Here is a 15,107-nt window from a genome sequence, read left to right on the forward strand (position 1 = left end):
AGCAGGCTGTCGAGAGGCAAAGCTGTGCGTCAAGGCCACTTGCGACAGCTCTGCGCTTTCAGGAGGGAAGGAAACCGGCCAAGTCTGACCCATCTCCTCTTGGCAGCCACCTACCTTCCGCCCACACGTGGGTGTTGCCAGCAGAGGGCTGTGCTGCAGCGTTGGGTCACCCCCTACCTCCCCACCCCCGCCTTCCGTAGTTTCTACTCATTTTCCAATGTTTTCCTCTGACTTTAGAGCTTACTGGAAGGAGCGGAAATACCCACAAGGCAACAGTACGTTTTATTTGATCTATCCACAGCAGCGACCTGAATCTATATGATCTGTCAGGCCAAGAATGTTTTGACCTTCTGAAAGGAAATGAATGCTCTCCGAATCAGAGCCAAGCAAGCGGCTTAGACCCAGCCACAAGCAGGAGTCTGGGGCCTGGGGAGTTCCTGGGCATTAAATCTCCATCAAAATATGACTGGAATCTCGAAGCTCATGATTTAGGGCAGCATGGGAGGGAAGGAGCCCCATAATTACCATGAGAAGCAGTAGTGTGAGGGTGCTGTAGCCAGAATGCCCAATGACTGCTACTTGGTTGGCTGTGCGGCCACAGACAAGTTGCTTAACCCCTCTGTGCCACCATTGTCTCACCTTTACGCTAGAGGTGATAACAGAATCTTTCTCATGGGGTCACTACATTAGATGATTAGTCATGTGAGGTACTTAGAGCCGTCTGTCATGCCATAGGTGCTCAGAGTGGTATCTTGTCCCCAGGTATTGCTTAGGTTCTTTATGCTACATCTCCTTGTTTTATCCTCACAACAAAAGCCTGGGAAGCAGATTTTTGTGTTTCTATTATGCAGAAGAAACTGAGTTTCTGACGTTTACTGAATGGCTCAGGGTCACATGGCTAGAAAGTGGCAGGGACAGATTCCTTAGTAGAGATCTCTGACTGCAAATCCTGTATTTCTTATTTTCCCCTGTGACACTTCCCCTCATGGTCAGCCCTGCTGCCACCATCATGGCTCATCCCTACCCATCCCCCATGGGCCCCTGGAGCCCACGAGAGTTTTGGTGGCCCTGGAATCTAAGCATGGCTTCCTATCTGTGACAACCTAGACAAGTTCCTTGATCTCTCTGAGCTTTGATTCCTTTGTTTCTATAAATTGGCCCAAGAAACTAAGAAAGGGAACAGTGACGCTGAGTGTCAGATCCCGGTGGCACGAGCAGGCCGTGTGCTGCCAGGGGCTGCCCTGCACCCACACCCAGGCCTTGGGCTTCTCTGGGTGACCATAAATAATTCACAGAGTGTCAACGCCAGACGAGGCCACTCTGTGACCATGATGGATTAAGACAAAAACAAGACCACTTCCAAATCATGTCTGAACCCAGACAAAACAAGAACATTATCCAAAACACAAAAATACCCAGCCGCCCCTCCCTTCCCATTCCGACTGACATCACAGAAGGCTGTTCCTTTGCCGGTTGTGACTCAGTCCTGTTTGATCCCCCACCCCACCTTCTAGATTGAACGCACTAAATTCCCATTTGTAGGATCAGACCTGCCATCCGGGGCCGCCAATCCCCACCAAAGCCCTGCTTCCTTGAACCCGTCCCCAAACCACCTGACACGCCCTGGTCCTGACCCACAGTGAATTCTTCCCGGTGCTCTCCTTAGTGGGACACTCAGCGTTCCCTGGGTTGTTGGGACCCCCCACCTCACTGCCACCATCCAATAAACCTCAGTTTGTTTGGCTCCAGGTGGGTTCCTGGTGTTCCTTGGCTGGGGAGGGGGGGGACATTGACTTTGCCTCCAAAATGAAATGTTATGATATCTAGAAGGCACTTCCAAATGGGGCCTGGTATGTAGCAAGTGCCCGGTACATTTGAGTAATTAGCATTTATATTTATTTCAAAAACCACCTTCCCCTGTGGGCAGAGCTGAACTGTCCCTGAGCAGCCCGCGTCTTCTCTGAAGTCCCCACAGATGCCCTCTGATGCTCACCCTGGCATCACCTCCCGCTGCCTTCCTCGGACCTTTGCCCCTCCCTGCGGACCTCAAACCTATGAAAGCCCCTTTTACCCAGGACCCACGGGTCTGCCCTGTCCCATGGAGGACATCTTTGCAGGATGTTCCGGCAACACAGGAGTGCAGGCCAACAGTGGCCCCCTTCCGGGGTCCCTGGCAGAGTAGGGGGTCTGCAAATGGAAACTCCCTTGCCCCCTGGCCAGCTGCATTGGCGGGGGTCTGTCCCAGGGACCCCAGGGTCCTTCCAAGCCCATTGCTGCTAATTGCAGATAATGCATTAAAAATACAGATCCGCATCTGTTCTCTTGAACACGGGTGTTGGGGAATTTCTGTGATTTGTAATAACAGGGTTTGAGGGAGAGCAAAGTGCTCGTTGTGCCTGGGAGCCAGGTGCTGCTGCCAGCCAGGAGCTGGAGGCGTGGTTTGGGGTGAGCCTCAAACTCCTGGGCTCCAGCCAAGCCTTTCTGCACAGGCACCAAGAGGCGGGTCCAGGCATTTCGCTGGAAACACCTAACTAGGTAACCAGTGGAGCATAGAACATGGTCCAGGTCCAGGGAGGTCTCAGGCCCCAGCCTGGTGTTTGCAAAGAGTTCCTGACAGGAGGGGGACCGGCCTTTGCCAGGCAAAGGTCAGGAGGAAAAACCATCTCTCGTGGGTCAAGTGTCCATTTCCCAACAACCATGAGAGTCCAGTTCCTTGTCTGCAAAATAGGGTGTTCAAATTAACTGCTGGCTGGGGTGTAGCTCAATGGTAGAGTACTTGCCTAGGATGGGCAAGGCCCTGGGTTGGATCCCCAGTACCACACAAACAAAGCAGCAAATAAAATTACCTGCCTCTTAATTTTCTTTTTTTTTTTTAATTAAGTAAGGTAGTTATATTAAATTGCTTCAAACAGTATGGGGCACAGCATAGTAGGCACTCAAGGAAAGTTTGCTATTGTATAAATTATGATTTTACTCTGTGAAATATTGCATTAGATTCTAGGATACTGAGATGATTGAAGGCGAGGTTCTTGCCCTCCTCCACCAGCTGCAGAGACAGTCAATGGTCACCATGTGCTACACATTGACCTTATGTGTGGACTTACAGATATTTGGTTTTGTATAACCTGTTGAGAGGGCACAGGCTGGGGTGGGAAGGTCAAAGAGCTTTCCTGGACAAAGGGATACTTGAAACCTGAGCATAGACAGGATGATCTTGGCCTGAAATAGCATATGCAAAGGCCGTGGGGCTCTAGGAGGGAACAGAGAGTGTCTCTGGAGGAAATACAGTATAGCTAGACTTTGGGGTGGGGGTATTATGCATCTACTTCCATGTCATAAGTTGCCACAAAACTTAGTGGCATGAAACAACATTTCTTATCTCATATTTTCTGTGAGCCATCCATTAGGTGTGGCTTAGTTGGGTTCTCTGGCTTTGAATTTCTCATAAGGCTGCATTCAAGGTGTCCACCAGGGCTGTGGTCACTTAACAGGTGAAAGGATTGCTTCCAACCTCACCCACACAGTTGTTTGCATGGATTAACCCCTCGGTGCTGTTGATTGGGGACCACCCTCGGTTCCCTCCCGTGGGGCAGCTTTTAGCGCAGCCATTTGCTGTATGAGAGCAAGCCTGAGAGAGAGAATGAGACAGAGGTCATAGCCCTTCGTGTCATAATATCAGAGGTGACATCCTTTCCCAGCACATTTGCTGTGTTCTGTCCCCTAGAAACAAATTGCTATGTCCAGCCCACACAGAGACAGAGGATTGCACGGGGCATGGATACCGGAGAATGGGGCCCATTTAGTTATTTTTAAATCTGCCTACCGCCATCTGCACCCTGATTCTCAATGATTGTGGCCCCTTCCACCTACAACTCACATTCACTCCTTCTCAAGGCCTCTAGAGATCTCATTTCTTGACAGCATCAAATGAAAGTCCAGACTTTCAACATCTGAATCAGTCCAGATGTGATGAAGCTCTTGGATGTGCCTCCTTAAGTGGGGGCTCCAGAAAACTCTCTCTCTGGATTTGGTGACTTGGCAACCAGAGATACATTATCTGTCTTCAGGTACTCAACCTACAATAGTAGGACAGACAGAGGGTAATGGGTATTGACACTCCTGGCCACAAAGGGGAAAACGTGATTCAAGAAGTCATTGGTCCATAACAATTTTGAAATCCAGCCAGAAAAGTGTTGCAAGTTTCTTGATGAGGTTTCAAAGCCAGGGACTAATTCTCTGTGACTCTTAATTCCACCTTGTAAGCTCCGGTTCCCTCCCTCTGAGTTGCCCTTCCCTTCTCATGAAAGGAAGCACGTGTTTGAAGCTGACATGGTTCCTCAGTCTGCTTCCTGCCAGGACTCCTGTGTCCGACGCCCCTTTTCATTTTGTGCTCTCTCCCTCTGTTCCTTTCGATCGCAGCCTGCAGTGTTTCTGCTGATGGTTTTCTCAAAAACCTTGTTGGTCTCCTGTAAATCTCATTGAGAGTCCCACTCTGCACAAGTCACACCCACAAATTTGTTTAGATTACACTCTTTCCCCACCTAGGCCTCCTGTTACGGGGACCAGGAGAGAGCTCTTTTTCTTCCCGGCCTCCCTATGGTTTGATCATGAAGAATTGCTCAGGTCCACCTTGATCTCTTTAGAGTCCTTCGTGTGGCAGACAAAACACAATGGTCCTTTGATCTTCCTGCAAACCTCAACCAAAGGCTACACAGACACACCTTCGGCTCTGTCTTCGGACCACTTCTTATCAGCACTCAGAGCCATTTCTTCATTTTAGCATCCTTTGCTATCTCGGGGGACTGAGAGCTTTCAAAACTAGCAAGTCCTGGCGTCTTTCTGCCAGACAGCGATTCTTGTCTTCTCACATCAACATCCAGAAGAAATCCACTTTGCTCGGGTTCTGTCGCTAGATTCCTAAGTGTGTCCAGACCATGTTTCTCCAACTGCAGACAACATTGTCACCAAGCTTCCTGACCACATAGCAAGGACCCTGTTCCTCCGGTTTCCAATGACATGTTCTTCATTTCCTTCGAGCCTCCACCAGAAGTATCTTCAAAGTTGGGATTTCTGTGAGCGATGCCTTTGATGAAGGGGGGGATTTCTCAAACCTCAAGGTACCCCCAGCCTCTGCCTGTCACGTCCTCCCAAAGCCATCTCCCATTTTTAGGCGTCTATCATGACGCTATCTTTCTCTTGATACCAAAGTCTACGTGAACCACCTCTTCCAGTTTGTAACCAATCCCACCAAGCCTTAGTGACATGAGACAACATGGCTTGGTGTCTGTGTGTTGGGAATGAGATGCGTCTTAGCTGAGTCTGTGACACGGCTGTGGCCCAGGTGTCCCCTGAGGCTGTGGGAACCTCAGGGCTCACCTGGGGAGGGGTCCACAGCCAGGCTCCCTTGTGGTATTGGCAGGATCCCGAGCCTCACACACTGCGGGACTGTGGGCCTCGGTGCTCACGAGGGTTGGCCAGAAGCCACTCTCGGGTCCTTGTCACACGAATCTCTCCATAGGACGGCTGTCCACATGTCAGTTTGCTGCTAGCAGGTGTGCGAGAAAAGCCACAGGCTTCCGTAGCCTAGGATCCAAAGTGACACCCCCACACGTTTGCCCTGTTCTACTCATTAGAGCCCAGTCTCTAGGTCCTTTCAGGGGCAGGAGTGCGCGAGGGTGTAACTGCCAGGAGAAGAGGATGCTGGGAACATTCCAGAAGCTTGTGTGTGTGACTGGTGAGGCCTCGATGGCCTGATTATGCCACTTCAGACCCCCAGAGGTGAAGAGCCCCCACAGGAGCATTTCACTGTCCAGCGGAGACTCAGAGAAACACACTCAGCCTGGGCAGGGTGGGCTATCACTCAGCAACCCCGACAGGGGCTGGCTGGTAACAGTGCACATTGTGTCACCGGTACCCAACCCAGAGGTCAGGGTCAGCTCTGACCCGTGTCCATCTCCACTGGGCCTTTAGCCTCGATCTTTCTCCTGCCTGAAACTCCCTTTCTGGATTGTTCTCACCTGCTTTCAAGCATCCTTCAGAGACCAGGGCAGGCCCCACCTTCCTGTGACGCTTTTCCACACCAGATTCCGTTTGTAACTAAGTCCCTGCCGGTTACTTGTTCTGGGCACGCTTGAAGGGCAGGCATTGTTTATGGAGGTCACGTGACAGGGGGTGCCATGCTTTTGTGATCTCATCCTGGTGACCTCACCCTCTACCCAGACCTGACCTCCAGTCTTTGGAGGGAACAGAACCTTTTTGCCCCCGAGCAATTGATGTTTTTTAGCGGAGGCTAAATCCAAGATCCCAAAGTGACCGCGCCACCCAGATGCCACTTGATTGTTTTGCAACTGGGATCAACGTCTCTGTTGGGATTTGAGGGAAACCCAATCAATAAAATATACTTATTTCCCTCTCAAGCACCAAATCAATTGGCAGACGCAGGAGAAAGAAAGGGGAGGATCAGCGTGTCACCTTTATGGCTGATGAACTGATTGGAAGGTAGATCTGAATACACTCTGCAGCTAGGGACAGAGAGGGAAAGAGCATGAGAGAGGACAGAGAAAGGGTGGGGGGGATGACGGAGCCCCGTCAGCTCCTGCTGAGCTCACAAGCAGCCTCCTCTGGGAGTGCCCAAAGGACTGCGAGAGAGAGAAGGGTCCTCTGGTCCTGGGACCTTCCAGTGTCACCTGGAAGTGTCTGGTCCAACTCTCAGAAGTGATGCTGCAAACTTGGGACAGAGGGGTCCCTCTGAGTTCTAACACATCCTCTAGGGTTCCACCGGAGTCATTAGCTAGTTGTTAGCTAGCACAGTTGGTCTGGTGGAAGTTGCCGTGTGTGTGGAAATCCAAGGTTTGGGGAGAAGTCCTTCCTGGAACCCACCACCACCCACTCCCACCCTATTCCTTTGGAAAAGGAATCACAGAGAAGCTCTCCAGCACCCTGCACCCCAACATTTGATTTTTAGCTTACAGCTGCTGCAGGGAGTACGAAGTGGAGGCCCCCCATGGTCTGTTCTTTAGAAGGGGAAAGACACCATAGGTCTGGCGTTTTGTCGTCTCGCCTCTTTCTCTCACGGTCATTGCAGGGAGAGCATCTCCTCATTGGCAGTTGATGGCCTCTGAAGACTAGAGTGGCCAGTAACAAGATGTTGAAGATGGACACACAAAGCTCCTCATGGCTGAAACTCCTCTGTGACTCCTGTTGCTCTTAGATTTCCAAATGGATCCTTTGCCAAGGCCTGCACCTGTCCAAAGGCAACTCACCAATGCTCCCACTTCTGTCCCTCTTATATGCCACGCCTTCCCAGGACTCCTATTCAAAGCCCCAGGACCTTTGCACTTGCTCCCCTGCTGATGGAAGGACTCTTCCTCAGACTTCTGGCTCCTTGTCCTGAAAGTCTAAACCCAAACATCATCCCACAGACAGCCTCTGCCTGCCCATCCCGAGTGCCCTCCAGTCTTCCTCTCATTGATTTTCTTCAGAGTGCTTGAAGAAAGTCCAAAAATTGATCTGATATGTTTATTCATTGACTTCTTTGTTGTCTCTCCTTCCCTCCCTGGAATGCGGGGATCAGGGACCTTGCTGTATCCCTAGCACCAGAGCAGTTGCTGGTTTGTTGATGGCATAAAATTTACATAAATATTTATTGAATGCATACATCAATTCATGACTGCGTGAACACAGGAGAGAAGGATTAGACTGGAGGGATTTGATCATCAAGGTGATGGTGGGCCCAGAGGCTCTGCCTCCTTTTCCAAAAGACAGGGTCCCCGAGCCCAGCTGAGTAGACCTGGAAAGCCAGCCCTGCTCCGGATTCCCTGCCTGATTTCCCTCTTCCCCATGACTCTCAGGACTTTGTGGTCATTAGGGGCTGGCCGACTCTGGCCCTCCCCTCGTCTTCTCCATAAAGAACTGTTATGGACTTGATTTCCAGCAGAGGGCACTACACATGGTCATCAGGATTCTGACTTGGTTCCCCACATTCCCATAATTCATCACACAGGAAACCAGAGAGCAGTGGCCCCAGGGCTCTTTCTAGAGAGGAGTGGTGCAGCCCCAGCTGCTGCCCACCAAAGGCCCACAGTTCAGATGAAAAGCAAGACAGCCCGTGGGAACCACTGCATAGTGACAGTTAGGGTCTAGTTAGCACTGTGGTGTTGGGGGGACCTTCAAGGAAGGGAAACTAAAGGGGTCGGGTAGAGACTAGAGGGAGAATGGAGGAAGCTGGGTTTTTGGAACAATGTGTTAGTCACCTATTGCTGTGCAACAAGTTGCCACAAACCTAGTGGGTTAAATGTGGAGAAAAGGCACACTCATACATGCTGGTGGGACTGCAAATTGGTGCAGCCACTCTGAAAGGATTATAGAGATTCCTCAGAAACTTGGAATGGACCATTTGCCCAGCTATCCCACTCCTCGGTCTACACCCAAAATCAGCTTACTACAGTGACACAGTCACATCAATATTTTTAGCAGCTCAATTCACAATAGCCAAACTATGGAATCAACTTAGATACCCTTCAAGATGAATGGATAAAGAAAATGTGCTACATATACATAATGAAATATTACTCAGCCTTAAAGAAGAAATTATGGCATGTGCAAGCAAATGGATAGAGCTGGAGAATATCATGCTAAGCAAAATAATTCAATCCCCAAAAGGCAAAGGCTGAATGTTTTCTCTGACAGGCGAATGCTAATTCACAATAAGAGGGGCGGGGTGGCTAGGGAAAAATAGAGGAACTTTGGATTAGGCAGAGGGCAGTGAGGGAACAAGAGGGCATATGGGATTAGGGAGGATAATAGAATGAATTAGACATTATTACTCTGTGGATATACATGATTACACAACCAGTGTGATTCTACATCATGTACAACCAGAAGAATGAGAAGTTATACACCATTTATGTATGATATATCAAAATGCACTCTACTGTCATGTATAACTCATTAGAATTTTTAAAAATATCTGTTTATATAGTTTAAACATTTTCATGTGTAAACACACACTTATACAGCTTCTGCAGGTCAGAGGTCCAGGAACAGCTGGATTCAGCTGCAAACAAGGTGTCCACTAGGACTGGTTCTCAGCTGGTGGCTCAACTGGGGCAGGATCCATGCCCCATTTGTGTGGTTGCTGCAGCATCTAGATCCTGGCAGTTGCAGGGCTGAGAGCTTCTTCCTTTTTTTTTTTTTTTTTGCTGGATGTAGACCTGAGGCTGCCTTTGGCTGCTAGAGATTCCCTGCAATTTCTTGCTACGTGGGTTTCCTAAAGTCAGCTGCTTATTTCACTGAACCGCAAGGAGAATCTCTGGGCAGACTGGGAAGTGAGATGGGGTATTACATACCATTACATAACCAGGGAAGTGACATCCCTCTCCTTTGCCAGGCTCTATTGATTAAAAGTTAGGTGACAAGTTCTGCCCACATTTAATGGGAAGGGGTCAAACAATGGTGTAGACACCAGATGGGGGAATCATGGAACTGCCACTCTAGAGGGTGTCAACCACGGTGCCTATCAGGTGTTCAGGACTGTGCCAAATATGTTTACATATTCAACAAAATGGCCTGCAAGGCAGGTGTCATCCCATTCCACAGATGAGAAGCTAAAGTCTCAGAGCAATGCACATTGGCCCAAGGTCCTGCCAGTATGAAGACTGGAACAAACATCAAGTGAACTTGGGCACAGTTGAGACCAAAGGCTCAGCATCCTTGTAGTGAGGAGCAGAGGCCTGAGAGAGGAAGGGCAGGGAGTAGCTAGAGGAGGGCTAGAGTGCCCCAGGAGACCTGAGACCACAGGAAACGAAGGGGGTAAAGTGCATTTTGAGAAAGAAAACAGAGCACTTAAGTCTAATGATCTCTATTTTCTCAATGAAGCAGAAAAAGAGGGTGTCTCCTGAGAGGGTGGAGGATGGGCTGGAGGGGAATCAGAACTGAGTTGGCACAGCAGCTGGGGGTGATGGGGAGCCGGAGCTTTGCCAGCCCAGGACACATTGCCAAGAGACTAGGCTGCTCCCGCGTGGAGACTTCAGGGTGGGGTCAGGGGTGGTACCCACTCCCTCCCAGCATTCACTCTCCTCATTGTGCCTTGGAGTGCTGTGATTCAGGCCAAGTCCATCTCTGTCACTGGAAGGAAAGTTCTCGCAGGACAAGGACCTAACAATAGTCCACGTGGCGCCTCCCCTTGCCCAACACGGAACCCGGCACTTGAGAAGCCTCCCTAACCAGCCTGATTCCAGACAATAAATTTCTAAATCGTTCTTGTTTTACCTCTCATCCCTAATGGCTCACGCAATTCTAAAAGACATTTTGAAACTATGTATTTTTACTTTTATTTTGGAAGTTTAAACGGTGCTGTGGAGTAGAAAGTGGGGTTAGGCATGGCATCGGGGAAGTGTGCCACATACCTAACTCGGGGACAGAAAATCAGCTCAGCACCTGAGGCCAGCCTTTGTGATATCAGGAAGTCAAAAGAACCATTTCACAATATTCTGTTTCAATCTACCTTGATTGGAATGAAACGTTGCCCACAGTGTACTGTGGCCTGGGGAAAAAAAATCCAGTTACTGTACAGACACTTGTAGTACCATCCTGCTCACGTCAAATTACCGTCAAGAAGCAGAAAACCTAACTCATGCCATCCTAGGTTCAAAAGAGAGAAACATTCAGTCACATCTTAAGGGTCATGTCCAGGAGGATCGATGCCCAGGGGCTCTACTATTTTGGCCTTGGTCTTAGGCTATTGGGTGGTAATTTGCTGGCAGCTGGCAGCATCTGTGGGAGCGCCACCCTTCCCAGGACTCCTATACAAAGCCCTAGATCTGCTCTAATGGGGTCAGCTTGGGTCATATGCCCATGAGTCAGTGTGGCCAGAGTGATTCTGTCCTCTCATCAAGCTTTGGTCCCAGAAGGGAGTCACAAAAGGGAGTTGGGGTGCTGTGTGTGATGGAGAGGAGGAGTGGGTGCCAGGGGATCATATATTCAACATGCTCCGAGTCTAAGAGCTGTAGTCAGGAACCTCATTTTATTTGCCCAATCAGCATCTCTTCTCGTCCTAACTAGGGACACTGCTGGGGTTTCATCCTGGCCCACTAAGGGAAGCTAAGTCTTGTTGGAGACTTCGTATCCAGAAGGACTGGAGGAACCCTGGGTCCCTGCCAGTCCATCTGAAGTCCAGCTGCCTAACCTTTGCTGGATGTGGTGCCACTATGGGGTGCACTCCTGTTGACAGTCTTGTCATGTTTCTCTGATGGGACCTAGAGTGGAACCATGAGCTGTGCTCCAGCCTGTCACCCCCACCACCAGAGCTGGGTCTAGTAGTCTTCCCACACCTGACCCCGACCCAAGGAGGGTCTTCCAACCCATTAGACCACTTGGAACCTGGGGCTCCTGCCTCATGACTCTGACCTTCACATCTCTGCTCCACGCAATTTACACATTGCTGCCACCTGTTCTCCAAGCCACTGCCCACCCCCCACCCCCAGTCCCAACCTCTCTCCAAAGCCACTCAATTCCCCAACACAAGTGGCAACAGCTATTCAAACACCACTCATGAGACCAGGGCCAGGAAGTAGAGTTCAAAGGCACTTTATTTTTTTGGACTGGATGTATCCGTTTTTCCCAACACAGGTTTGCCTTTCTGCTGGTTCTTAGCCAGGATTTTCTTCATGCCATGGTTTTGCTTCCGATAGACTTCAAGCTCCTCAAAGTACTTCACTCTCAAAAGAGCTGCTTTCTGTTCATATGGCTGCTTTCCCATCTCTGTTTCTGTAGACCACATCTTCCCACTGGCCTTTGCTACCTGCACCACTGACCAGGTGGGGTTCTCCTTCATCAGCTGGGAATAGTGATCTTGGCAGAAGAGCAGGAAGGATGATGGAGGCCGTCTGGGGGCCAAGGGGTCCCGTTTTCTACGTTTTTTCTTCTTGCCAACGAAGTGCAACATTTCTTCCTGATAGCGGGCTTTGTCGAGCTTGGCCAGGGCTTCATATTTGGCCTTTTCATGCTTTGAGATGGATCTCCATTTTTCTGAACACTTTTTAGAGAACTCTTTAAAACCAAGGTAGGTATTTGGCTGCTGTTCCTTGAGTTTGTTTCTGAAATTCAACAAAAAGTGGATGTAGGAAGAGACGTTCACCTTGGGCTTCAGCTGGACTTCTTCTCCCATGTTCACAAGATCATGCTTTTTTCTGGATTCAGTACCTTGGACAGCAGAGACTTTTGCGGGCACATCCAGGAGCAATCTACAAGGTGCTCCGCTTGTGGTGATTTTTTTCTCTCTGGGAAGAGCTGCAGTCCCAGGTTGGCCTTTTCAGTGGTGGTCCTATTGTTGGGTCAGAGGAAGAGAATTGTGACGTCACTCTCAAGCGGGCCAATCCTGGCCCGCACTTGCGTGTATTTGCATACAGGGGCTCTGATTGGTTGGTTCCACAAGGGTCATTTTTCATCTCTCCAGAGCGATTGATGGTTTATCAAAAGCAAGCGATGGAGCTGCGGATTCCTCTGGGAACAATCCTCCTTGGCTTCCTGGAGGCAGAGGGGTTTTCCTCTGCTTTGAGGGCTTTAAATCTCTTGGGTGTAGTAACCAGGGTCTGCCTCCCTCGCTGTAAGAGTGTCAGGATGCCGCATCATCCCTTCCAAAGACGGGCTGGAAATAATGAACAGGAGGGGGTGGACGGCCCCCGAGCTGTCATGATAAAATGTGAAGTCTTTCTGTTTGCCTTGAACAGTGGCAGCTCCTGCTGTACAACGGGTTTAGTAGTAACTCTAAAAATAATCGGCTATGACAGGTGTGACTCTGTTCCTGTCAGGACAAAGTTGTCTAATTTAAAACCTGAGCACCCCGGCTATGAGTATGAACTCTTCATTTCTCTGAAGAAATTTGAGGGGAAAGAGGGAGGAGAAACTCGTGGTTTTATTAATTACCCTCAAGTCCATGAGAATGCAGTAGCATTCTTGACACCTCAGAAGCCTCCCCACGCTCCCAGGCAGGGTCCCCGTTCCTTATCGTTAGAGCACAAAGCTCTAACTGCCACACTCAAACTAGTTGGCTTCTGTCTTTTTAAAGAATATTTCAGGAAGCTTCCAGTTGGAAGAAAAAGACAAGAAAAGTGTTGTTTGCTGACCTTCAGACCCTGCTCTGTACTTGCTTACGTGGAATTGGATTTAATACAACTCTGTGGTTGGTGATAGTGTCATATTTATAGGATGAGAAAACTGAGTTTCATTGACATGAGAAATAACAAGTTCAAGGTCAAGACAGCTATTAACAGCTGGGAGTGTGGATTTTGACTGGCACTGTCTATCTCAAGCCTATGCTTCATCCTGCCTGCACAGAGCTGTATCCTGGGGGTCCAGGGTCCAGATGTGTGGTCTCCACTGCCGAACCTGACAAGGAAACTTGCCTACAACCACATTACAATTTGCATTTTTGCCAAATCCATTCTTAGGACTCTATGATAATTTCAATTTTTTGGCTTCCATTTAAAAAAAAAAGATAGAAAATGATTGGAGTCCCCAGTCCTGAATTCTGGCCCCAGTTCTGCTGCAGGTGGTCATGCTGCCTAAGCCATGCCCTTCCTCCCTGTGAGCCCAGGTTTCTCATAAACTAAGCTTTTGAACTCACCAGGGAAGCCCCTCCAGGTGACATGCTACAGTTTTGTCATCTCAGACGCCAGTGGAGGAAATCTGCATGTGTGTATGTGTGTGTTGGCATCAGGGGGATCTGGCCAATAAAGCAGATTTTTCTGGGGATATTTACCAGCATGGTTAGCTTTTTTCACTCTTCTTCTTTCTCCCAAGGGGCCAGAGACCGGCTCACCTGTTTGTTGAGCTTGAGCTGGCTGCAGAGATAAATGGGATTCTTCCTGAAATCCAAAGATGGGACGTGAGGAGGAACTTTAGCTAAAGTCGACACAGATTAATCAGACTGCTTAGGCATGTATACACATATGCACATGCAGGCATGCGTGCGCGCGTGCGCACACACACACACACAGAACAGTTTATCTATGCTTCTGTGCGTAACTTCCTACCCTTCTCGTGAGGATACAATCCAGGAAGACTAAGCCCATGATAACCATCTGGAGGCTGGCAGATCCAGGAGGAGGCAGCAAGAGTGCAAAGCTATGGCAACCTGTTAGGCCAAACTACCAACTTGCAAGGGAGATGCGGATGTGCCTCTGTCAGGAGGCTAGGGAATCTGATCCCTGGCTTTCTAAGTCAGTGCCAGGGACACGTGTCAGTCTGCCCTTCCATACTCCCTTTCTACCCTTCTCTATTTGGCTCCATCCTGGGAAGCTGACACACAGGGGCCATACGAAGACTCCATGCCCTGTGGCCTCCCTTGCAGTTTGGCCTATGGGGACCCCATTACATCAGGGATGGAGAAAGGTGAAGTTCGGGTATTTGTGCTGCTGATTCCCTTCCCACAGGGTCACCTGGAGCTGGATGCCTCCCCCAACTGCAGGTCTTTGCTCCTCCTAAGTTGTCCCCTCAAAATGACTCTCCTTTCAGGTTCAGGAATTGCTCCCTTCCCCTGTCCCCTCCTGCCTAGGCTGATCACAGCTAGGCTTCTACTGGCCCTTGAGGACTCTGCCACTTTCATATATCCAGTGACTTTCCTGCACCTAGCCCTCACCCTGTAGATCGTCACTTTATTAAATACTCCTGGAATTATTCTGAGTCGCCATCTGTTTCCTGCTGACCAAAAGTGCCATGTCACTTGGCTGCCACTGTGCAGGCGTCAGTCCAAACCAGAAGGGTATTGAGCCTCTGGAGACCCAAGTGCCCAAAGTCACACAGCCTCGAGTGGCCTGCAGAGGCGGTGCCTGCCACTGTGGGAGAGCGACAAGACACCTGGCCTGGGAATTGTCATCTGAAGCCTCTGCATTATGAGATGACCCCCAGGCAGGCACAGTGATCTAGAGGGGCAGACAGTAAATACATTGTTTTATGAGCTCTAGAGTTTCTATTGCAAGTACTCAATCTACCATGGTGGCTCAAAAACCACCATAGACAATATAAATGACTGACTATGTGCCAATAAAACTATATTTACATAAACAGACTGTAGGCTGGGGCTCACTGTTGGGAGTCCCCCCCCCCCC

General features: G+C 49.5%; 2 protein-coding genes across 4 annotated transcripts in view; one reads left to right on the forward strand and one right to left on the reverse strand.

Annotated features, from left to right (window-relative positions):
* Nucleotides 1-15,107, forward strand: part of Csmd2 (CUB and Sushi multiple domains 2) — a 546,044-nt gene that overhangs the window by 229,547 nt on the left and 301,390 nt on the right. The window lies entirely within an intron of this gene.
* On the reverse strand, nucleotides 8,943-12,608 carry Hmgb4 (high mobility group box 4). The gene has a single exon (XM_048815795.1). It carries the CDS (start codon nucleotides 12,164-12,166, stop codon nucleotides 11,588-11,590), a length of 579 nt encoding a protein of 192 aa, XP_048671752.1. The 5' UTR covers nucleotides 12,167-12,608; the 3' UTR covers nucleotides 8,943-11,587.

The sequence above is a fragment of the Marmota marmota genome, unplaced genomic scaffold (genome assembly GCF_001458135.2).
Source record: "Marmota marmota marmota unplaced genomic scaffold, marMar, whole genome shotgun sequence".
In the NCBI taxonomy this organism is placed as follows: Eukaryota; Metazoa; Chordata; class Mammalia; order Rodentia; family Sciuridae; genus Marmota; species Marmota marmota.

Excerpts from the sequence above, each read along its gene's own strand:
- Hmgb4 (XM_048815795.1), bottom strand. The coding sequence starts at position 12,166 with ATGGGAGAAGAAGTCCAGCTGAAGCCCAAGGTGAACGTCTCTTCCTAC.